Source organism: Podarcis melisellensis (assembly GCF_964234715.1).
Source record: "Podarcis melisellensis genome assembly, chromosome: 13".
Classification (NCBI taxonomy): Eukaryota; Metazoa; Chordata; class Lepidosauria; order Squamata; family Lacertidae; genus Podarcis; species Podarcis melisellensis.
In genome coordinates, this window is record NC_138545.1 from 30147293 (window position 1) to 30172020 (window position 24728).

The 24728-nt window shown below is 44.8% G+C and overlaps 1 protein-coding gene across 1 annotated transcript; it reads right to left on the minus strand.

The window, feature by feature from the left end:
• Positions 1–289: 289 nt before the first annotated feature.
• TNS4 (tensin 4) lies at positions 290–21868 on the minus strand. The gene is made up of 12 exons (XM_081886268.1): positions 21273–21868; positions 15130–15541; positions 14082–14497; positions 12880–12966; positions 11692–11799; positions 10026–10118; positions 9260–9337; positions 8425–8496; positions 7237–7405; positions 6066–6134; positions 4108–4134; positions 290–2319 (listed from the first exon to the last, which is right to left on the minus strand). Exons 1-12 carry the CDS (start codon positions 21754–21756, stop codon positions 2190–2192), a joined length of 2145 nt encoding a protein of 714 aa, XP_081742394.1. The 5' UTR covers positions 21757–21868; the 3' UTR covers positions 290–2189.
• Positions 21869–24728: the final 2860 nt, after the last annotated feature.

Sequence of the window (24728 nt, forward strand, 5' to 3'; positions counted from 1 at the left end):
GAGTTGGATAACTTCATAACCTTTAACATTTCTCCAACGAAAATAGGAAAAGTGGGACATTCCAGGATCAAATCAGAGACCAGGACAGCTGCTCTAAATCAGGGATGTCCCTGGAAAATAGGGACACTTGGAGGGTGTACAACAGGCCATTTACTACCTCACTCCATAGTGAATCTCTCCCAACAGAGGGACAGTAAGTAGGGCCTCCTCTGCAGATCAGAAGGCATAGGCAGGCTGGTACAGGGAGGGGCACTACTCCAGGTATTTAAAGCAAAAGTCATGTAGGGCATTATGTCCAGGACCAGAAGTCAGATTTATTTATTTAGTTATAAAAATATTTATATACTGCAGTATCATTAAAAAAATTTTATAGCTGTTCACAGCAATATAAAAACATCAAAACCCCAAAATAACATCATATAAAAGCAAAAAAACAAAAACAAGTTAAAAGCGAAAACGAAATTAAAATCCATTTCGTGTGATGGAATGGAGCTGTCTGGAGCACAGAGCCAGTCCCAGAAGTGTTTCTACCATAACAAACAAGGGTGTGGGGGACAGTGTCTCATGTCTTGAGGATGCAGCAATGTTGGCCTCAGTGTATTCTAGTGTGGAAGAGGCCAAAAGCTCCCCTGCTGTACTGCAGAAGACGACTCCTGGAGAGGGCTGGGCCCCTTCAATTAAAGCAGCACCTTACAATGTGGATGGGGGCCAACCATTAGGATAGAGCTCTACAGGGCTCAGTATTGACTTGTTTCTTGCTCAAGCAACATCACAGCCCTGAATTTCTAGAGCTGCAAATGGTGTGGCGGTGGCACTCACCTGGCCTCCTGACGGCTGAGTTGCTGCTGCTTACTGAGAACGACAAAGGGGTGAGGCAGCAGGAAGGTTGGTGCGGTGCAAGCTTACCAGCAGGAGAGCCAGACGAGCTTCGCCGGTGTGTTTGCACTGCACAAACCTCCCTGTTGCCTTACTTCTCCCTGCTCTTTCCTTCCCTGTAAGCATCAGCGGCTCAACGGTTAGGTGAGCACCACTGCCCCACCATACCGCCTGTTACTGCTGCTGGATCTTGGCTTCAAGCTTGATCCTTTTCCTGTTTCGTCTTGCCTCTGTATCCAGTCTCAATCTCACCTTGCACCCAGTCTGAGACCTGCGTTGCCACGGAGCAGGCCATTTTGTAAGCCAAACACAAACATGGAGGCAACCGCTGCAGATCTTTCAGAACTGGGGTGACATTAATTAATTGACGATTTTGATCATTTAGCCCACACTTCAGCCGCTCTTGGTTCCAGAGCAGATTACAGTAATAAGATTCATATAGAAGTTATTGATATGGCCAGTATATATTTAATAAGAATAATATACAGTATCAAAATAACCACACTACGGCAGCCATGTTTACAGTTGGCCCTCTCAGCTCAACCATTTCTCAAAGGCTGGGTGAAAAAAGGGTATATTTACCCAGCAACAAAAGTTGAATAAAGACAGTGTTGTCCCTATAGCAAAGGGAAGTGAGTTCCATAAACAGGGCCTTCTCCATGGTGGCCTCCTATTTTGTGTCCCTGCATTGTGGGTATCCCCTAACAACGGGGCAACAAGAAGGGCCTCTGCTGCTGATCTCATTACATGAGCAGGCTGGTGCCAAACCACTTAACACTCTGACAGCTGCATTCTGCAGCGATTGCAGCTTCTAAATATTCTTCGTAAAGTATTTACACATTACAATAGTCCAGTCAAGGCGCAAACTGAGCATAGATCCCTGTAGTGGTTTTTCTGTTGGCAGACCTATCTCAAAGTCTTGCTATTACCAAGGCAAATCAGTACAACTTTGCATGTTGCAAGACTATCTTTTTTCCACAGGGTAGAAAAACACCTTTTTTGGCCTAAAGAGTATTCTGGTTGAAATAGGAGCCCAGAAATTACACGGTTGGCCTTCCTGTAGAGAGGCAATCCAGTCACTGAATCATTCCTGCAAGTACATATGACCTGCTGCTGCTTCCCACTGCCACATTTCTGTTGCAGCCCTCACAACACTCATACAGCCATGGTTTGTCTCCAGAGCCTTTTCGAAATGCAACCCAGAGAGCTTTCAAAGACCAAGAGCGCACTGTTGCGCTTCTGGGTGGGGTGGGGTATAGGGAGTGGTGGGGCAGCATTGCTAGGAAACAGAGTACCCCAGCATTTGGGCAACGTTAAGCAGCAGGTAGAAGTTTCTTGATGAAGTCAACGATATGGGAAGCTGGATGCACTGCGTCATATTCTGCAAAGAGGTGGCAGATATTCTCAGAGTCTGCTGGGCTTTTGGCAATGACACCGAAGATCCTGTGGCGAGAAACAGAGAGGAAATAAATCCCTATGCGATAGGTTTACGCTCATGACAGATGAAGAAATGCTCAAGCATTGGACACACCATGATTCCTTAAACCGCAGAGAAACACACCACCTCTGGCTGGGCACATTAAAGCGCATTTCCTCCCCAATGATCTTGGGAACTATATTTTACCCCCTGAAACTATAACTCCCAACACCCACAACAAACTAAAGTTCCCAATATTCTTTATTGTGTGGGTGGGGAAGGAAATGTGCTTTAAAGCCCTAAACGGCCTCGGTCCAGTATAGCTGAAGGAGCGTCTCCACCCCCATCGTTCTGCCCGGACGCTGAGGTCCAGCGCCGAGGGCCTTCTGGAGGTTCCCTCATTGCGAGAAGCAAAGCTACAGGGAACCAGGAAGAGGGCCTTCTCGGTAGTGGCGCCCGCCCTGTGGAACGCCCTTCCAGCAGATGTCAAAGCGATAAACAACTACCTGACATTCAGAAGACATCTTAAGGCAGCCCTGTTCAGGGAAGTTTTTAATGTGTGATATTTTACTGTATTTTTGGTTTCTATGGAAGCTGCCCAGAGTGGCTGGGGAGGCCCAGCCAGATGGGCGGGGTATAAATAATAAATTATTATTATTTATTATTATTATTATTATTATTATTATTATTATTATTATTATTTCGCATATGCACAGCCAGCGGTGGTGCATTACTCTGTGGTTTACGGAATTTTCCATGTCCTCATTTTGCAGAATATATTCTGCTTCTGGTAGTCATGGGGAAGGGCAAAGAGTTACAAAAGGCATTCCCACTCCCCTTTTCTCTTCCATTCCTTTGTTCAAATGGCATCTTGCTTGGAACGCAAGGAGCTGGGAGGTGGCAACGCCCAGGGTGACTCACCTACGCTGACTGCCCTATTTCTCTCCCCACACCCACCTCCACTCACCCCTTTAATCACTTTTGTTATATAATTTGTTTTAGAAAAGTAAGGCTCAGAAGATTAAGGTTCAAATCCAAAATTAATGAAGGAAGGGGTATAGAAAGCAAAGGGACAGGAGCTGCAATCTTAAGCACATGTCCGCAGGTGAGACCCATTCAGTTCAATTCAATTCAACGGGACTTGCGTTCAAGGAAACAGGGATTCAATATTGTAAATGAATTGGATCAGGTATCAGGAATGGGTGTGTGTTTGTGACACACTAGCTCCCCCCCCTTTTTAAAAAAAAACAAAAACCTGGATTTTCCCAGAAAGGAAATCCAGATTAAATGGGGGTGGGGCACGGATTTACATATTGGCTTGTTGATGCCAATGGCTGCGAAAAAACATGCAGAGAAGCCCCCACTTCCATAAGAAACCCCCATTTGGAAGCACCCTCAGCATCTGGGTGCTAGCTTACCATGAGGGTACCTTTTAGTTGAATTTCTGTTGCTGCCTTTTTCTCAACCCTTAGCCTGCAGTCCTATATACACATTTAACTGGGAGCAAGTCCCACTGAATTCGGTAGGACTTCCTTCTGAGCAGGAATGCATGATTGTGCTGCTACTAATATGCTTTATGAGAAAACAATCGCCCTAACCCAGGCATAGGCAAACTTGGCCCTCCAGATGTTTTGGGGCTACAACTCCCACCATCCCTAGCTAACAGGACCAGTGGTCAGGGATGATGGGAGTTGTATTCCCAAAACATCTAGATGGCCGAGTTTGCTTATGCCTTCCCTAAGCAATCTCTAATTCCTCATATCATCGTATAGCCTTCATTCCATGAAGCTGCTCATCCCATCCATATAGCTTACCTGGAAATTTTGGAAAATTTCTGCCACCTTTACAAAAAAGAGAGGAAGGGGGAATTAGACTTCATATTCAACAAATCATTTCATTAGCAGGCTTGTTTAATGTAACAGTCTGACTCAATATAAGGCAGCAGATCTTGATGCAGATCTTTGTCCCTGCCCCCCCTTCCTGATACAGTGGTACCTCGAGTTACAGACGCTTCAGGTTACAGACGCTTCAGGTTACAGACTCTGCTAACCCAGAAATAATACCTCGGGTTAAGAACTTTGCTTCAGGATGAGAACAGCAGCACGAGGCCCCATTAGCTAAAGTGGTACCCCATTAGCTAAAGTGGTCCGTTTCAGGTTAAGAACGGACCTCCAGAACAAATTAAGTTCTTAACCTGAGGTACCATTGTACAGATTTTCCTGCAGCTCTTATTCCCTGGTAGGGAGGGGGACGCTATTTGGGGGTTTGTGTCAGATGCCAAAATGTATTGGGCCAGCTGTGATCCACCATACTATAGCAATTAAACTTTGGAAGAAGGTGCTTAAAACACAACATTTGTGCTTCCCCTTTTTGATTCAGCCATTCTTTTTTATGAAGAATCCAGGGTAGGTTGCTGCCAAACCACTGCAACCCAGTGTTTTCCAGATGAAAGCAAAGAATATGGTACGTAGGTTGCTAGGAAATAGTCTGGAACATGGGTGGACAGAAAGTGCATTGGGATCTACTACTAGTAGATCTCCTGGTGACTGGCAGCAGATAGGCAAGGGTGTCTGGCTCCCAATGGTTTAGCAACAGCAAGAACGACAGCATTAAGATACATACAACAATTTGATTAACATTTGAATGATGTAAATTGGAAAACTGACTAAAACGGCTACAGTAAAATATGCAGGAATGGTAGGCAAGTAAAATGAACCATGGAAGGAGAATGAGGGAAGTCACTGGATATATGGTATTACGTAAAATGTTTATTTTGATATGTATAATTAAATTTTTTTATAAAAACTAATTTTTTAAAAAAAAGCAATAGCAACAACAAATTAACTTTTCTCACTTAGTGAAATGAAAAAAGCTAACCAAGGTGGAATCTAGACACATATAAAAACAAACCCGCTGTGAAAACGCTTTTTAAAAAAAGTTTTAAAAATATATATTGAATTTGCCATTAGTGCACCATTGCCATCTAGTGTCACATTTGTATAATGCACTTAAAACTTTATATTTGCAGCTGTATAGCAGAGTCCCAGGAGTGCAGTTTGCTGTGAAAAGGCTGTGAGCCCAGTTCAGTTCTGGTACTGAGAAACAATTCCTTAGGCTAATAAGGCACCCTGTTCTTCAGTTCCAACTCTATGTCTTTTGCAGCTGGCTCTGGCTGGTAGATCTTGCGGAACAAACAGGCAGAGTGGGTCTGACAAGCTTTAAGTCTGCCCACCCTTTTGGGAGTAGCCATAGAGAGCCATTATTATTTCTGAAGGCAGCCCTGTTTAGGGAAGTTTTTTAATGACTGATGTTTCAATACAAAAAAAAAAATTCCTTCTAGTAGCACCTTAAAGACCAACTAAGTTAGTTCTTCGTATGAGCTTTCGTGTGCATGCACACTTCTTCAGATACCTGAAGTGCACACGAAAGCTCATACCAAGAACTAACTTAGTTGGTCTTTAAGGTGCTACTAGAAGGAATTTTTGTTTTGTTTTGACTATGGCAGACCAACACGGCTACCTATCTGTAACTGATGTGGCTGGGAAACCCAGCCAGATGGACGGGGTATAAGTAATAAATTATTATTGGTATTGGTATTGGTATTGGTATTCAGCCTCCCATGGCCAACCACATGGAGAGAAAGCACTGGCCCTAAAATAAAAGATGCTTGGGAAATAAACTGTGTGGGTGAGGTGGGGAGAAATCAAAATTGCTGCATGTGGCCTCCTGTTAATGCTGGTTGCAATACTGGAGGAGCAGCCTGGTCACTTACTTTCGGTTTTCAGGGTCCATGTCACAAAAACTGATGGCAGCCAGTGGATAGTGCCGCCGGAAGAAAACCCTGTAGAGAGGAGGCAAAAATCAAGCATGTTTACTTTTTTAAAAAAAGGAAAACACCCAAAACAAAACCAATGAGTTACTTAAGAAGTCAGTTCAAAAATGGCTATCCCTCCTTGTATGTGCACTATTCAGTGCTGTTTCCTTTCTGCTGCACTGAACCCCCCCCCCTACATTATTTGTCTTGCCCTTAGTGATGAAATTACGTAACTTACGTAATTGATGAAAATTACATTATGGTTGTTGGGACGCGGGTGGCGCTGTGGGTTAAACCACAGAGCCTAGGACTTGCCAATCAGAAGGTCAGCGGTTCGAATCCCCGCGACGGGGTGAGCTCCCATTGCTCGGTCCCTGCTCCTGCCAACCTAGCAGTTCGAAAGCACATCAAAGTGCAAGTAGATAAATGGGTACTGCTCCAGCGGGAAGGTAAACGGCATTTCCTTGCGCTGCTCTGGTTCGCCAGAAGTGGCTTAGTCATGCTGGCCACATGACCTGGAAGCTGTACGCCGGCTCCCTCGGCCAATATAGCGAGATGAGCACCGCAACCCCAGAGTCGGTCACGACTGGACCTAATGGTCAGGGGTCCCCTTACCTTTACCTTGCATTATGGTTATGCCCTATTCATCTCAATGCAAAGGAAACAGAATGCAAATGTGGGGGTGGTGGTGTGGGGAGGATGTAATCAATCATGTAACGTTTGTGGACAGAAAGCCACATCTATCATGGATGCTTTAGTTGAGATTCCTGGAATCTCAGGGTCCCCTCCACCTCTACAATTCCGTGATTCTGTGGACGGCAACAACAGCAGCGAATATTGATCATATTCACTGGTTTGATTCCCATTTCACACATGGGACAGACCGGCCATTTCCCCTCCTGTCGGAGTTCTCTGATATCCCCCTTGGGCGGAAATCCTTGGGTGTTGCCCGGTTCCTGTGCATGTTCCCATTTGCAAATAGACACCAGGAGCACCTCTGCTTTTGTTTCTGACATTGCAAAAGGTTTGCCCTCTTTCCCACCCCCAACAAGTTAACAGAGCAAGCAACTCTGTAATAAAAGTTGCTCTTTCCTCCTCTGCCACCTGCTGTCCTATTCGGCTTCCTTACTTCCGCTGGATATCTGTCAAGGTGATTCCTTGGTCAGTCACTTTAAAGTGGACGATGGTGGGCGTAGGCGGGACCTCCAGTTCGAAAGTGGCAGACACGGCTTTCCGAACTGCTGCTTTGCCAGTGAGCGTCTCCATGGTCAGGGAATGCAGGTACAGGAGATTGCAGACTGTTAAGGCCAGAAAGCCAAGAGAGAGAGAGAGAGAGAGAGAGAGAGAGAGAGAGAGAGAGAAAGAAGAAAGGACGATTAATGACCTGTTGTGGCTGTTGACCTCCGGGGGTGATGTTAATAAATGTAAAAATGAAATTAAACTCTCCCCCCCTACCCAAATCCCTCCAAATGGCTGTGATGGGAAAGGTATTCGGGTTGCTAGTGTTTCTCACTTTTTTTAAAAAAAAGGCCAGATATGCATTCCTGGAGTTGGACAGCCCGTTTGTGTGTGTGTGTGTGTGTGTGTGTGGTTAAGGCATGCTGGGGAGAAGAGCTACCATCTGTCCTCTAGCCAGGGCATCAACAAACCCGGGATTGAGGTATCAACACTGGAGGAGAATGGTGGGTGCAGCCTGCCCTGGGTGTCATCCCTGGGGGGTGGGGGTGACATTGCCGCTCCACCCCCCTGGGACGCTTGCCCCGCCCCCGGGTGCACAGCATGCACACCGCTCTGGGTGCCAGAACAGTTAGCTCCTCCTCTGGGTATCAAGTACTCAGTTTGGGGAACACTGCAAAACCTTCCTTTTCAGGCAGGGCTTTGAAAACTAAGGCACAGACGATGCAGATCACTGGGCTGCTGCTATCACGGCAATTGTGTTCCGTTGTATTTTCATTATTGCTCTTAACTAGATTGTCTCCATTACTTCGTATTTTATATATATAAAAAATTAAATGTTGCAAGCTCCCTTGAATCCTAGTTTGGGAGAAAGGTGGGATATACTGTACATTAAATATATTATTAATTATTATTATTATTATTATTATTATTATTATTATTATTATTTTGCAGGCTACTAGCTTGGCTAAGTTTACTTATGAGGCTGGTCTGAGTGATGGCAAAATGGGATATCTTCACAGCATGCATGTAGCTGCATGTAGACAGAAGAACAGGTGTGAATTTACAACACTCGGCTCCGATACTCCAAACAACCCCTACAAACTGAACAGATAGGTGTGCATGTTCCCATTTCACTTACCTGCAGCTTTCATTGAAACTGGAAGAGTGGCTTCTGAACCCACAGCAGGATTTTCTCTTCCTCCAAAGAAATCTGAAGTGAGGTTGGAGGTGGGGAAATCAAAGTAGGAAAAAACTAATCAGACAGAGGGCAAAAATGTACCAGTTACAATCCACATTGTTCTAATTTTCAGTTTTGATGCACAGGGGAACCACCACATCAGTCTCTAAAGATGCATACCAAAATCAAAACTAAAGCCGAATCATAAAAACAGGAGTTGCTTCATTCTTCTGCAGGATGAAGCAACCTCTCCCTCTTCACAGTGCTACTAACAGTCACATTTACTAGTGATTCAAATGCCGATCCAGTTGTTACCTAGCTATCCCCCCCGCCCCCCCCCCGGTGCTTTAGGTGGGCTGTTTGCCTTTTTATTTTTTGAAGGTGGTACTTGTATTTGTGAGAACTAGAAGATTTTATCATATCACACCAATTTTGCGTCAGTTGAATTGGCTTGAATTTTCGGCCTCAGCTTAAAAGACTGTTACAAACCGTTACGTCCCTGAACAAATCAGGTTGCTTGATGGACAGCCTATATGAACCTGCCTGAGTCCTAAAATTAGCCTCAGAGGCCCTACTAAGATTAATCAGGCTGGTGGGCACTGAAGACAAGGCCTTTTCAGGTGATGGCCCCACATATGTCAAATTCCCTTCTCCAAGAACCTGTGGCCGTCCAGCCCCAGCCGGCACGTAAATCAGGAGAGCCTTATCCCTCTCCTATGTCTAGCATGAATACTAGACAGAGCACACTATTCCTTTCAGCGCTTCAGCAATTATTTGCTTCAGTTCCTAAACGTACCTTGGCTGGGGATAACCAGTCTGCAGGGCAATGCTAAAGGCATGATGGTGTGTTGATACACAAACGCCGAGAGACTTCCTGTAACAAAGAGGTAGAGGAAGAGGTTTGTACACGGTGTTCTTAAACCTCTGAACCCAAAATCTCTGCCAAAATTCTCATTTCCCCCCTGCATTCTGCCACTGATTAACAGCTGCACCGAATGTGTATCTGAAGAAGTGTGCATGCACACGAAAACTCATACCAATAACAAACTCAGTTGGTCTCTAGGGTGCTACTGGAAGGAATTTTTAAAATTTTGTTTCAGCTGCACTGAATGTTTGTTAATGAACTAGGGAAATTGTTATAGGGGAGCCATCGAAGAACTAACAGAAAACAGTTTTCAGAGATAACATGTCTTTTTCGGGACATTGCGAGACAAACCAGAGTTTATCATGTCTCATATCCATCCTTGCTCTTCCGAGGGTTGTCCAGAAACAGGTAAATATGAGATCTTGCTGCTGTCCTTGAAAACCAGCCAGCTCATTACTTTGGAGACCCACCCCAAATGTTTAGCAAAAGCCAGAGTGGGAACAAGCAGAATGGCTTGTTTAGTAAGAGTGTTAACATTGGACTGGATGGAACTTTGGTTTGATCCCGTTGGGTTCTTCTTAACAGCAAAATGCAGTAACTTCAGAAACACTCATGTTACACACAGCTTCCTAACAACAACTCCTGAACCAACTCTAGTGACATTTAACAAATAGATGCATCAGGAAGGCTGTCTTACCAAAATAGGGTTCTTCTTCAGCGCCCTTAAGGTGTACTCCTCGGGCAGAAGACTCAATGAGGAAGTGCCTGATGGGATCACTGCCATCTTCCCCTTTGAAGCAAAAACAAATAGTGCTGAAACGAATTTGAAATGCAACTCTTGCACCAGAGACTTTGCAAAAACTGAACTGGCTTCTAAAAATTGGCTCGTGTCTTTGCATCCTCTTCTGCTTTCACTTTCCACTCCCTTCCCCTTACTCATTTTAGTGCTATTTCACATTTAAAAAAATATATATTTACAAATTATAAATCACAAGTAGTGGTTCGTAAATAAACCCATTAGTTTCTGAACACTGTCTTGTGTATTCTTTGTACAGAAAGGTATCATTTAACAAAAAATTAAAACAAACATAGCATAGCAAAGCATATTCTGTTCCTAAATTCTTGGCCTTTTGTTCTTTTTTTAATCACCGATGCTATGTCTGTGGTACAACATTAAAACAGCTGGAGAGGGAGAATTTACTATTTGCCTCTCCCACCTCCCAGTTGTTTTACAGACATGGATTTCATTTTATTTTAAACCCAACTATTTATTGTCTCTCGTGAAAGGAGCCGTGTGATCTGCCACCAACTTTAAGAGCTGTTCCTAAAATCTGTTTAAAGAAATGTTATAAAGAAATGATAGAAATAAAGGTTATACCATTTCAAATGCATTCTCAATGTAAGCTGTTTAGTTGGAATCCTGAATGCAAAACAAGAGTTACATAGGTAACATCCTATGTGCAGAGACACACAGGCAACACCCACATCATACGTTTAAAGCACACGGCTTCCTCCAAAGAATCCAGGTCACAGTAGTTCACCCTCAAAGAAACTACAACTCCCTGCACCCTTAAAGAACTACAGTTCCCAGGATTCTTCTGAGAAAACCTTGTATTTTTAAATGGGTGGTGCAGATGTGACCATAGACAGTAGGCACTGTCACACCCTAAAACCACATCTTTCCAGTTGCAAGAGTGATGTGTGGTTCCAGTTTTATTTTTTTATTATTGTGTTTAAAGTGCACCTCAGCCAGCAGAAGTTTGGGGAAGACACATACAGTCATACCTCGGGTTAAATTTGCTTCAAGTTGAGCGTGTTCAAGTTGCACTCCGCGGCAACCTGGAAGTAACGGAGCGCGTTACTTCAAGGGTTCGCTGCTTGCGCATGCACAGACACTCAAAGTGACTTCACGCGCATGCGCAGAAGGGGCGAAACGCGACGTGCGCGTACGCAGACATGCCGCAGCTAGATACGTTTACCTCTAGATGTTCGTATCTAGAGGTACCACTGTATTCAGATCTCCTTTTCTATGTTCCCCTTCCTTTATCTATATTGTCAAGACTAAGACTGGAAACCTCAGGGCAGTAAACCCTGCAGGGACTTGCAATAGAAGCTCCTGAGCACAGTGGTATGCAGTGAAATTTTTCATAGGGGAACACAGGGCCAGAAGCAGCAGCTTGTTAGGGGTTTTGGGGGGGGTTGGCGATGTTGCATACATGAGCATTGTGCCTCCCCCCCCCTAAGCTGGGCAGAAGCTTCTCGGGCTTTGGGAAGAAGGTGCCAGGGGAACAATCCACTGACCACACACCCCTGCTTGAGCAAGACCAACCCCCTCCCCCCCCTCAAAAGGGAAGCCTCAGTACCTGTTTTGCCGCCGAAGACTTTCATGGCCAGGCCAAACGAGCCACGGTAAGATGTGCTGTCCCGCATGATGAAAGTGCCAGGAGGTTCATCAGCTAGCATCTGGACAGCTGTTTAACGGCACACAGTAGGCAAAGCATCGCCATAACCAAAGAAGGGCGTTATTTTATGAAGGCAGGCGGGATGGCAATATTGTGATTCATAATAAATAATAATAATAATAATAATAATAATAATAATAATAATAATAATGTGTATGGTGCTTTCTAGTGCTCAAAACATTTCATTGTGTAAATGCAAGGGACACATTTCTGCAGGCAAAAACACTTTCTATGCACAGCAAGACCAGTGTGCGGCAGTGCGGGGGGAGGGGCTGTGGAGATAGGGAGAGTTCTGTGGGCCAGATAGAGAAGCCTGGAGGGCCACTTTGCACTGAAGTTCCCTGCCCTCATTGTAATCCTTGCAAGAACCCTGTGGTTGGACCTCCAGATGTTGTTGGAGTCTGGAGGTGGTCTGGGATGGCCGGTGGTCTGGGATGATGTGAGTTGCAGTCTATCAGCATCAGGGGGGCTATAGGTACCCTTTCTCTTGTATATGTGGACTTGCAAGTGTTCTTCTCTCTTTGGTACTTTCAGAATAAGCGAAGGAGGATTGTCCAACTTGTGCTTACCCCTGATTTGTAAAGCCAGGGCAGGGGTAGTGGCGTTTGCTGGGCAGGGCTGGATTTAAATGAAGAGAGGCCCTAGGCTACTCCACTTGTGAGGCTCCTCCCCACCCCCACTCCCACCCTCACAACTGGGGAGCAGGCAGGCTGGTGAGGCCCCCTAGATGTAGAGGCCTGAGTTGCCCTGCCCTTGCATGAAGTCTTGGGTTTGCAATTTTGGGAGAGGGGAGACTGTGGCACTGGAGAGAGGGCAGTCTGGTGAGGCCCCCTAGATTTAGAGGCCCTAGGCTTCAGCCTACTTAGCCTATACATAAATCTGGCACTGTTGCTGGGGAAAACAGTGCTCAGGAGAGCATCCTTAACCCTCCCCACCCCTGCCCCGACTGCCCAGTCGAATTAGGAAAAATGACTGAAAAGGATGACCCTGGGCCCTGCTATATCAGAGGAAGAAAATATGGCTGCAGCTTCGCCCACTGTTTCTTAAATTCCCTGCTATTCCCTCACCCCCCTCATGAACTTATTTTACCTTGGTCCCTTGTGATGCTAGGCTTGAACCAATACTTGGAGGTGTCCATCACGAACTTCATCGTTGTCTGGGTTTCTTTGGAATAGCCTGCAAGAGGGAAGAGGATACAGGAAAAGCTGGAAGCAATGTCCAAAAAGCGACTGCACTGATCAGAGAGACTAATCATTGTTCCTTTAAATTTTAGGCTAGGAAAACAGATGGCTTAAGTGGGGTCTGAAGGGGACTTATGAAATCATAAAGATCCAGGGGAAAAAGACACATTATTTGAAATGAACCATCCATTGAAATGGCTAGACAACAGATTTATGGCAATACTGTAAGAGGAAAGTTACCTCTTCTCAGAACAAAAATTAACCTGTTGAATTCATTGTTAAAAGATGTTAGCCATTGACTGAACTATACCTGAAAGTAGTCCCCTTAATGCCGGGTGAATGAAAGGTAAATTAATTTTAGGGTAGATCTTTTAAAGGTATCTAATTCATTTTCACATTCTCTCCCTACCCTCTGCAGTATGACTGAATACTTAGCTTTCATTTTTTTAAATAAAGAAAGTTAGAAAGCAAAAAGTGGAGGCTGTGCTCTAAGGCTTATTAGGCAGATACGGAGATGCTGCTGTTGCTAAGATCTCCAAGTCACTTAATTACTGCTGCTAAGCAATCAGAAGGAAGGAATGTCTGGCACTTCTGGTATTGTCTGTGCTAAAGGGATTTTCCCTCTTCCAACAGGAGTAGCTTGCACCAAATAGTACAGGAAAAAAAGCCTGTGATGCATTGTGCCCTTGACATGTGTGTGGCTGGTACAAATTAAACAGGGCAAGCCTTTTCTAGTATGTAAATAAAATTCTGGGGAAAGCTTCACCACCATTCTATCTGTCACGATATCTTTTTACTTGTGTGTGGCCCCCAATTTGCTTTTGGACCCCTTACGTGAGCAGAACAGTTTGTAATATTCTGAATGTTGGATTTTATTTTGCTGAAGACAAACTTTTTATAAACTAAAAAGTTCATTTTGATGAACTTGAACTGTTTAATTAAAGGATGAACTCAAACCGGTTCCTTTTCAATGGGACAAACTTGAATTCGTTTGTTTTTTTCAAATAAACATTCCAAGCACTGATCCTTTCCATGTGCCCCATTTGCAACAAAGTTGTTTTGAAATTTAAAATATATATAGGTTCTAATCACAGGGGTCAGATGACTTACTGTCCAGAGACGAAGAAGATGAGAGCGAGCTCTCTGAAGAGGTTTTGTTGGAACTGCTGGCACCTGAAAATGAGCCAGAACTGGGTGGGACCATCTTCTGTTTGAAAGAACCTGGGTGATTCCTGTAAAGTTTGGAGGACATCTCACTGTCTTCCAGACGGCCGTTGATAAGCACAATGGGCACAGGGGATGGGGAGCTTCTGACGGGTGAAGGAGAGCAGCTATGGGTCTGTCCCTTCTGGAACGGCTGAGGTAGGGGAGAATTCCCTTTCTGGGAGCAACTGACACCAGGATAGTAGGAACCTGAGCTCCAGGAACCAAGGGAAGAACCATTGAGGGATCCAACAGAGGAAGGACTTCCCGTTGACCTGGTCTGAGGAGTGTCGGGCTCATTGTTGGACAGTGACTGGGAGCTGCTGCAAAAGACGAAAGGAAACACAGGAGGAGGCATTAAGGAGGAGGCATAAAACTATTAGCACCAAGTCAAGGCCTGCAGGTCTTTCTGGCCTGAAGGGCACTGTCAAGTCACAAATTGTGCCTTGTGGAAAGAATTGGGAGTGTGCTTAGAGCACACATTCCTCGGAAACTTAGTGACTTTACACCATGGTAATTGACAGGTAGTGCCGCCCCACCCACCTGTCACAATGACCTGCGGGGAGGTGGTGAAGCTCAGGATCCAGTCTGTTCAACCAGATCCTGTTTGCTACTGTCTTAAAGTATGTGGTGCCTCTTATCTTCCAAACTCAAAAATTGCAAGTAGGCAAGGGATCTGCAACAAAAGGTTGCAGTGGGGAGTGCTCCAGTTCAGAATTTCAACCAGTCCCTTTTCCCCCAGGATACTCCATTCAATTCCTAGTCCTCTCCCATAATAGTCAGTTAGCATAAGGGTGCCCAGATGATAGAGCTTCTGTACATTTAATAGATGTGCATGATAAGCTTCCATCTACTGAAAGCACCTCTTCTGCACAACTGCTGTTATAAAGGTACAGAAACCCGAATGAGTTAACTTTTAGATCAGGTACAAAGGATTCCCAAGCAACAACTTTACCTTCCAAGAATGTAGCTGGTGTCCGACCCAGGACTTGTCGACAGCAGAGATGCCTCGCTGCACCGCTGCACCAGCCTCCCATGCTGAGACAGCTTCCGTAAGTTCTCCAAGCCTGGGGAGGAAGCCAGGAGGGAGCTTGACCCGTAGCCCTTCTGGTCCTGCTGCGGGATGGAGATGCTTTCGGAGACTCGGATGCAAGCCGGCGACTGCCTCCCTGTGGGATACTGGGGGCCACCAGGATCGTGGCCAACCATGAAGGTCATGTGGCCACTGGAGCGGGTTCCTCCATGGGGGAACAAAGGGCAGTGGTTTGGGGGAGACGTGGAATGTGGAGCGCTGGATGGACTCGCTGAGTTCTGCAGAGACTCCTGGCACTTTGCTCTGGCAGGTGTCATTTCGATGTACTTTATATCTGGCAGAAAGAAACATCAAAAACTTCAGAAGCAAAAAAGAGCAACAGACAAGATGAAATAGAGCTCAGCAAAGCTTAGTCTCCAACCCTGTTTTTTTTTTTTAACAATATACCTTTTTTGCTACACTAAGAAGCAATATATATTTTCACATCTATATATATATTTGCGTTTTGTTCTGTACTTTTGTAAATTGCCCTGGAAGCATCATGGAAGGGCAGTGTGTGTGTGTGTGTGTGTGTGTGTGTGTGTGTGTGTGTGTGAGAGAGAGAGAGAGAGAGAGAGAGAGAGAGAGAGAGAGAGAGAGCGCATTGTAAAAAGAGCTTTACACTATTTCACACTATTCCTGTATGGCAGGAGGCTGGACTAAATGGGGTCCCCTTGCAACTGAACAATTCTATGATTCAGTAATCCTTGCAGCAAAATCACCACCACCACTGCTCTGTAGAGTGAGGAAAAGCATCCTTCATGAATTTGGCTTTCAGCAACTGTGAAATGCTAGAGGGGCGGGAAAATTCTGGCTACTCTCACCCTTAAAGCAAATTCTGAGAGGCAGTCAGATAGATAGATAGATAATTTATTATAGTCAAAGACCAGCTCACATAACACAATAAAAACAGTGTTCATAAAGATAAAATATACAATCAGAGCAGATTGCAGCAATAACTCATGAGTTAAAACTGGCTTTCATCAGTTCATCCTGGCTGGCTCCAGGAAAAGGCACTCGATGAAAACCATTTTCACGAAGAGGAATCTGCAAATGTTAGAATTCACCGTGCTCCCATCTCCCCTTGGTTGCCTGTTGTGTGAGTCACTTCCTCAAGAGCTCAAAATTTGGCTGCCCCTCCCCAACCCAATTTGAAGGCTGCTTCTACTCTTTAAAAAATGGACTCTTTTTGTTTCTTTCCCCATTGTTCTCTTTGATCTTTCATGAAAGTTATTGTTTCTTTCCTAACAAGAGAGTAGGATGACTTGGGGGCAGAGGACAGAACTTCTGGTTTAAGGTACATCCACTACCTGAGAGGCAGTTAGATTTGCCTCGGGACAAATCTTGGAGAAACGCCCCAGTTGCAGAAACGCCTCAACCCCTTTCAACCAGCTCAACCCTACAGCATCAAACTGCAAGCAGCTGCGCAGTGACGCTCAAATGTTTATAGCTGCTGATACTTCAAAGCCGCATTCAAATCATGCCTCTGTCCTTGAACCTGTTTTCAATGCCAGGACCTGGTGTTGGGATACACACAGTAAGAAAAGCAGCCAAGAGCAAGACTCCGGGCATGTGCAGAGTGTAGTGATGGGAAATGATGGGGTTAAACAGTAAATGCATTCACTATGTTGGGTTAGAGCTAAACATTCCACCTTCAGACCATTCTTGCAGTTACTTTCGTTTTCCTATTCAGTTCTCTCTTTGCTCAATAAATAAGTCTAGGTTTTGAGGTCTGCAAAAAGACAGGGAACTAAACAAGAATGTTTGGGGTATGGGGCAATCCATCTGGGCTGTCAATAAGAAGCATTAGGCTGACAGGAACTAGGGACAGTGCCTTCTCAGTGATGGCCCCATATTAATGGAATTGCTTACAGCCATTTCACTGGAGACTTTAAAAAGAATTTATCAGCTGGTTTAATTAATTGTTGAGTTTTACTGCCCATTTTAAGGAATGTAATGTGGCTTTTAATAGGCTTTAAATGTTTGCTGTGGAATTATTTTGTACCCTGCTTATGAAGGCAAGGGCCCTGAAATGCATTTTATAAACCTTTTAAGAAGCAAACTGAGATCAAAGGTCACTCCTGGCTTAATTCCAGGTACTTTCCCTTTCCAGGTACAAACGACCTCCAGGATCTGGAAGGCAAACAGCCCTGCCAAAACATGGGTTATACAGAGTCATTCCAGTCATGATCATTGAGCCCATTACTTGTTGGCACCTGTATGGGAGGGTGTGGCTGATGCCTTAGTTTTTCTCATAGGTCCTGTCTGTACCTGACTCCAGATGAAGAACATCTGGTGACTCCCCAAGAATACATCAGAAGCAAAACCACACCTCAGCATTGGCAATGATCTTGAAATATCTTTTTCTGATATTCTCCAGAGGTGGAGAAATCTGTGACCCTCCATATGCTGTTGGACTTCAAATCCCATCATCCTGGGCCATCAATGGGCCATTCTGACTTAAGCCATTGGAGTCCAATGCTGTACACCTGGAGGGCTACAGGTTTCCCAACCTTGTTATACACAATTACATACATATACATAAAAATAAAATAAAATAAACTATCACAGCATCAATGAGTTTGTGCAGGATTTGCATAATATTAGTGCCACTTTACCAACCCTGGAGGAATAACCTTGGGTGTGGGGGGTGGGAACAAATTTGCTTTTATTAACAAGTGTGTGACACATTTGTTCAGTTTGGACATAGAGGCACAAAAACTCCCAGCGGTTTTTTTTTTGCCCAATTCTTCTGGGAAGGCTTCCCATTTCAATCTTTTCTCTTCTCTGCAGTTGATCTCTTTCTAGAGATTAGATTGCAATCCAACAACTGTAATCTGCACTGAAGATGTTATTTTTTTCAGTTGATTTGGAAGTATACAGAACGAGAAGGAATTGCGCTAAACAGGAGGCAAAGTTCTAACCACTTTTTACAACCACTTTTTGGGTGCTCTAAGTTCTTCACATATAGCCGCTGCGTGGAACCTGTAGCCCTCCAGATGTTGCTGAACTCCCATCAGCCCCGGCCTGCAGAATCATATTATTTCATTCATGTTTGGTCAGTACAGTGGTACCTTGGGTTACATACGCTTCAGGTTACAGACTCCGCTAACCCAGAAATAGTACCTCGGGTTAAGAACTTTGCTTCAGGATGAGAACAGAAATCGTGCTCTGGCAGCGCAGCAGCAGTGGGAGGCCCCATTAGCTAAAGTGGTGCTTCAGGTTAAGAACCGTTTCAGGTTAAAAGCAGACCTCCAGAGGTACCCGAGGTACCACTGTACAATTATCCTCACATGGGCAGGGGTAGGAGGAAGACAGAACCTGACAGAACAGAGCAGTGTTTCCCAAACTTGGGTCTCCAGATGTTTTTGGACTACAATTTCCATCATCCCTGACCACTGGTCCTGCTGGCTAGGGGTGATGGGAGTTGTAGCACAAAAAAATAGCTGGAGACCCAAGTTTGGGAAACACTGAAATAGAGAGACAAACTACCTATTACTTACAAATACTCTTATTTTTCCCACCTCAAAAAAAGTTCACAAGCTAATGAGTTCCAGTTAGGATGGCCAATGATCAGGGATGATGGGAGTTGTAGTCTAGCAACATGAGGAGGACCACAGGTTGCCCATTGTTGCCCAACAGGGTCCTAGGTGCGCAATTCCCACTCGTGAATCTTTCCTGATAGCAAATTGCATGCTTTTTGCAAGAGGGCAACATAGCAATTTATAACCTATGCACATCCTTTGTGAAATGATGCGATGTGTCTGTATTTTGTACTCTGAAAGTAGTGCCAAAGTACAAAGTACAAAAAAGTACAAAGTACAAAGTACAAAGCAGGGTGGTGTGAGTCATGCTGCCTTGTTATGCAAAGTGTCTCTGCCTTTCCTTTAGGCTTAGCATGACACGGTCATCATCGATGGGGACCAGAAAGCTCTAATGGGCAATTAGCTGGTTCAAGCACCGAGTGGGAGCATGATAGCCACCTGCCAGAGTGGAGGTCACAGAATCATAGAAGTGTATTATTATCATCTGGCTGGATTTCCCAACTGTGGAGTTGGAAGGGATCCTGAGGGTCATCTAATCATCTAATCCAACCCCCCACAAAGCCAAAATAAAATTGATAAGTAAACCATATAACAACACATTTAAAAGCCTGCCAGAACAAAAATGTCTTAAACTCCCACCTAAAGGACAACAGAGAAGGAGCAGGTCTAATCTTCCTTGGTATAGAGTCTTACAATTAAGGTGCTACCACTGCAAAGGCCCTGTCTCACATCCCCGCCATAGACACCTGCCTTGATGGCAAAGTGCAGAGTAGGTGCTCCCTTTGAAGATGACTGTTGATGAGTTGATGAGCGCGTTCATGCAGGAAGAGGGGGGCCTTCAAATTCCTTGGTCCCAAATCATTTAGGCCGGGCTTTATATGAAAAACTATGCATTGCCCCGTGGCTTCCTGAATTTTGGGTGTTGCCAAGTGGGTTCTGGGACATCACTCAGGAAATCTTGTGATGTGGGCTGAGACATCATTGGCTACATTTCCATTTTAGATAAGAATATCTATTGTGTGTGCAAACCTTTCCAGCAACATAGAAAAAAGAAGTGTGTGGGATGGAAAGAAGCAATTTATTCCTAGTTTCCTGACATGCTTGGTTATTGCAGCTCAAAGATAAATCTGTGGGGGAGACGATAGTTAATCTCATGTTGCCCTTGGCAATCATCGCAGGGAACACCCTCTGAGACATCACCACTGAGTTTTTAAAAAATGACTAAGCAGACTTGTCTCAACAGGCTCCTCCCCACCCCCAGCCCATGTCATGGGCAAAACACACGATGCTGCATTTAATTGGCACATCTAATCCAATCAAGCAAAATCAATCAGGTGTGTTAGAGGGAACAATCATATGGAGTTTAGATTGGGGAGAGGGGAGAAACACCACAAACTAGAACAAGTCAATGGATGCATCATAGGCCTAGTGGTCACAAACTGCCAGTGAGGTGGTCAACATCATCTGAACTGAACTTCGTCAAAGGTCCCATCTGCACTGCACATTTAAAGCAGCTTCCTACCATTTTAAACAGGCATGGCCTGCCCCAAAGAATCCTGGGAAATGTAGTTTGTTAAGGCCACTGAGACTTCTCCTCACAGAGCTACAATTTCCAGAATTTTCCTTAAAAATAGCTCAAAAACTTCTCTCTTTTTTTGAAAATTTGCTCAACAACTTTGGCTAAAAACATTGGATTTTCACTGTTTGAAATATGGCAACCTTAGTGGTTGGGTGTGTGTGTGTGTGCGTGCATTTGTGGTGGAGCAATCAATGATGTCCCCATCTACAGTCTGAAGAAATACAACTCAGGTCAAGCCTAGATTAAAGGTATGGAAGACCAAAGGCTAATACAGTGGTACCTCCGGTTGCGGAGGGGATTCATTCCAGAGATCTGGTCGGATCCCGAGGTTTCCACAACCTGAGGACCGCTTCTGCGAATGCATGCGTGGCGAAACCCAGTCAAATTCTTCTGGTTTTGCCGCTTTCGCATCCTGAAGTTTACGTAACCAGAGGGTTACGTAACCGGAGGTACTACTGTAGAAGACTATCAGCTTTCCTATCCTTCTGCTATTCTCAGATACAGCAACCTATGAGGAAGGGAAGCCGAAGGGCAGATGACTAGTCCAGGGAAGCTCAGCTTCATTGGCTGAGCTGGGAAATTGAAAGCCTAAAAATTATGAGGTCTTAAGGCTACTTATTAGCCTTGTGGTTGATTTGGCCCTGAACTCAGTCACAGATTCGTCACCGCGTCTGCTGTTTGTCAGAATGGTGAAACATTCACCACTACAGGTTTATGGAAGCTGTTTTTGGGTGGGAGCTAAGTTTCCAGCGATTTGGGAGAGTGAGAGCTCCTCTGAGGGACACCACGCAATAAACTCCCATGGGGGCAGGCAACAGGGAGAAAGGTCAACCCTCGGTGATTTGACCCTCTCATCAGCTCAGCAGACTGAGCCCTGTAACTCAATGAATTCCACAACTTACCTGGGGATTCTGGCTCCTGTTTTGGGGCCACTGCTGTGCTGCTTTGTGGAACAGCTTGGTTAGAACTCTGGCTTTGGATCGGATTCAGCTGGAGAGGCTGGAAAGTGGGGTCAATTTCCAAGATCAGGCGGTTCAGTTTATCAATGGACACATCCAAAGTGGGAGAGAATTCTGGGCAGCTGTCATTGCCCGTTTCTGTCAGCTCCTCTGGCAGACATTTATCCCCCAAATTTGGGGATTTCATAGGTGTGGCCTCTGCCGGCTTACAGGAGTCATAGAGTTCCATCTTGGGCAGTAGACCTCCTTTGCCTTGGGTCAATGAGATCTGTCTGTCCCAGCCTTCTACAGAATAATATAAATACTGCGATGGCGAAGTGTGGCAAGGCGAATAACCGTTAGGCTGCAAGCGAGCGTGGTCTTCTTGGGACGAAACACATATTGTCTGTCCGACCCTAAGCACATGGTTTGGCATCACCCTTGACATCCTTCGGGTGTGAAGTCTTCAAGGATTGTTTATCTTCTCTCTCTCTCTCTCTCTGAGCGGCTGAGATGTTGCAAACACCTGCAAACTTTTCCTGGAGCATCAAAGGAGGAAACCTGTGCAAACAGAATGTTAAAACAGAAGATAAATGGTTATGAGCACTCTGGTAGTACACTTTAGTTTCAGAACGGCAGGTAATGGGGCAGAGAGGGAGAAAGGCAGCTTACTTATTTAATTGTAAGCAGAAGAAAATGCATTTCTTTCAGGCAGTGCTGGTGGGGAAGAAAACAGGTTTGTTTGTTTTTTAAAGAAAAGACATGGAGTCCTTGAGCAAAGTAGGAATAATAGATGCAGAGCCCAAAGTTTTATTAACAAATGTAAGTATAACACAGGGGTCAGCAAACTTTTTCAGCAGGGGGCGGGTCCACTGTCCCTCAGACCTTGTGGGGGGCCAGACTATTTTTTGTGTGGGAGGGAATGAACAAATTCCTATGCCCCACAAATAACCCAGAGATGCATTTTAAATAAAAGGACGCATTCTATTCATGTGAAAACATGCAGATTCATCGACTGTCCATGGGCCAGATTTAGAAGGCGTTTGGGCCGGATCCGGCCCCGCGGGCCTTAGTTTGCATACCCGTGCTATAACAACTGTGATTCCTTGCAAGTGGACAGAGAATAGAGATGGGTATAAGCAACCTTGAATGGCTCCAGTCAGTAGAGGGCAGGGTTGAGAATATAATAGTCAGGTAAAAGTACACTTTTGTGGTTTCCCACTAAAACCCTCCCCCGCCCCAAACTCTGCCGCTTCTTCCCATTATTATTATTATTATTACTAATGCTCCACCTTTTCCCCTGATGGGACTCAGGGCAACTTACAGATAAAAACAAGAATTGCTAAAAGCAGAAAGAACTACCACTGAAAAAACAATTAAACATTAATAAAATTAAAACTACATATATAAAATCTGCTTACAAATTACAATAAAAGCAGCACGGCACCAGTTCTTTAATTAAAACAAGAAGGTATTCAACCTGGTGGCAGAAGGACAGTAAGGACCAGTCTAGCTTCTCCAGGGAGAGAATTCCAGAGACTGGGAGCAGCCACCAAGAAGGCCCTTTCCTGCATCCCCACCAAACATGCCTGTGAGAGGGGCAGGACCAAGAGAAGGGCCTCCCCTGAAGATCTCAAAACCTGGGCAGGTTCAGGTGAGCAAATGCAATCTTTGGACTTAATATGTTTGCACTTAAGTCATTTCGGGCTTTATAGGTAATAATCAGCACTTTGGATTGCACCTGGAAACTGAAGGGTAGTCAGTGGAGCTGTTCTAGCAAGACAGTTGTATACGGTGGTCCCTCAGGTTAAGTACATAATTCGTTCCAGAGGTCCGTTCCTAACCTGAAACTGTTCTTAACCTGAAGCACCACTTTAGCTAATGGGGCCTCCTGCTGCTGCCGTGCCACTGGAGCACGATTTCTGTTCTCATCCTGAAGCAAAGTTCTTAACCCGAGGTACTATTTCTGGGTTAGTGGAGTCTGTAACGTGAAGCATATGTAACCTGAAGTGTATGTAACCTGAGGTACCACTGTACTCCCTATAACCAGCCTTGGTCAGCAAGCCGGCTGCAGCTCTTTGAGCCAATTTAAGCTCCTGAGCACTTTTCAAAGGCAGCCCCATGAGGACCACATTACAGTAATCCAAACGGGATGTAACTCGTATCAGCTAACACCATGCTCCTCTGCAGGTGGTCAGAACAACTGTGGAAAGGTTCACCGCTATGTATTTCTTTGTTTACCTTTCTTTCCTTGTTGGACCTCAGGCGCACCCATAAAGTTAACTTTCTGCAAGCCTGCTTAAGATACTCCAAAGCTTTCACCACTACCGAAGCAAGCCCTTTCAGGAACAGACAAATGGGTGTCAGGCTAAGTTTATAGCTTAGGCTCAAGGCAGGGAGAAGGTAAGGGCTGCAATTGCTGCCGTACGTCATGTCTAGCAACTGTTGACTTACTGCCCTGAAGGCTGATGAGAGAGGCAGATGAAAAAAGGCTTGACGAATAGCCAGGACGTTATGCTCTGGGAATTATATAACTGTTGGACGTGAACAAAAACGGCTCCTTTCTGTCCCCCTTTTCTCTGGAAAGGAAACTAGAGATCAATGCATTTCAGAGGACTTTCTCCCCCACATAATAGGTATTTCTGATTTGGGAGAAGGTTTACTGCCATTTTACATAGATATGTAAGGATTTGCACAATCGGGGGTGGGGAAGAAAGGTTCTCACATTTTTTTTGAACTTGTTCCTTTTTTAAACATGACCCATCTCCTGCCCCTTCCATACCAATGATCTGTTTTACATGCACCGTTGGAAGCAACCCAAGAAGAAAGGAAACTGCGTTACATAGAGACTGACCATTGCTCCATTAAGCTCAATGTTGTCTACACAGACTGGCAACAGATGTGCAGGGCTCAGGCAGGAGACTTTCCCGGCCCTTCCTTGAGATGTTGGTGGACTGAACATGTGCTACAGTCTCCCCCCAAACCTGCTGCCTGCACACAACTTCTTTTTAAATCTAATACTGGCTACACCTTTGACTGTTCCTTTCATAGGTAAATTTCTATATAATAGTCCAGGATGGACTATTGTCTCCTCAATAGTAAGAGCTAATTGTTTAGAAATTATTAGGGATTTCTTAGTGTTTTGGAATGCCCATCAGATGCTTGCAAAGATTGCACATCTTCAGATGAAGGTGAGGTGAGATCTCATTGAATGTTAAGCTTGGAAAGGAGCCTAGAGGTCATCAACTTCACTGCTCTCCCATGCAAAAGAAACCAAGCTTGGGTACAGTCACTCCCTGGAATTTCCAACTACGGTTGTACCTCGGAAGTCGAACAGAATCGGTTCGGGAAGTCCGTTTGACTTCCAAAATGTTTGACTTCCAAAGCGCGGCTTCTGATTGGCTGCAGGAAGCTGTGAAA

What these genes read in the sequence shown, in the direction of transcription:
- TNS4 (XM_081886268.1), bottom strand. Translation starts at nt 21,756, where the DNA reads ATGTCAAGGGTGATGCCAAACCATGTGCTTAGGGTCGGACAGACAATA. An exon ending in ATGGACCCTGAAAACCGAAA is followed by an intron (nt 4,135 to 6,065) that starts GTAAGTGACCAG and finishes TTTTTTGTAAAG; the next exon opens with GTGGCAGAAATTTTCCAAAA. An exon ending in AAATTTTCCAAAATTTCCAG is followed by an intron (nt 2,320 to 4,107) that starts GTAAGCTATATG and finishes TTCTCGCCACAG; the next exon opens with GATCTTCGGTGTCATTGCCA.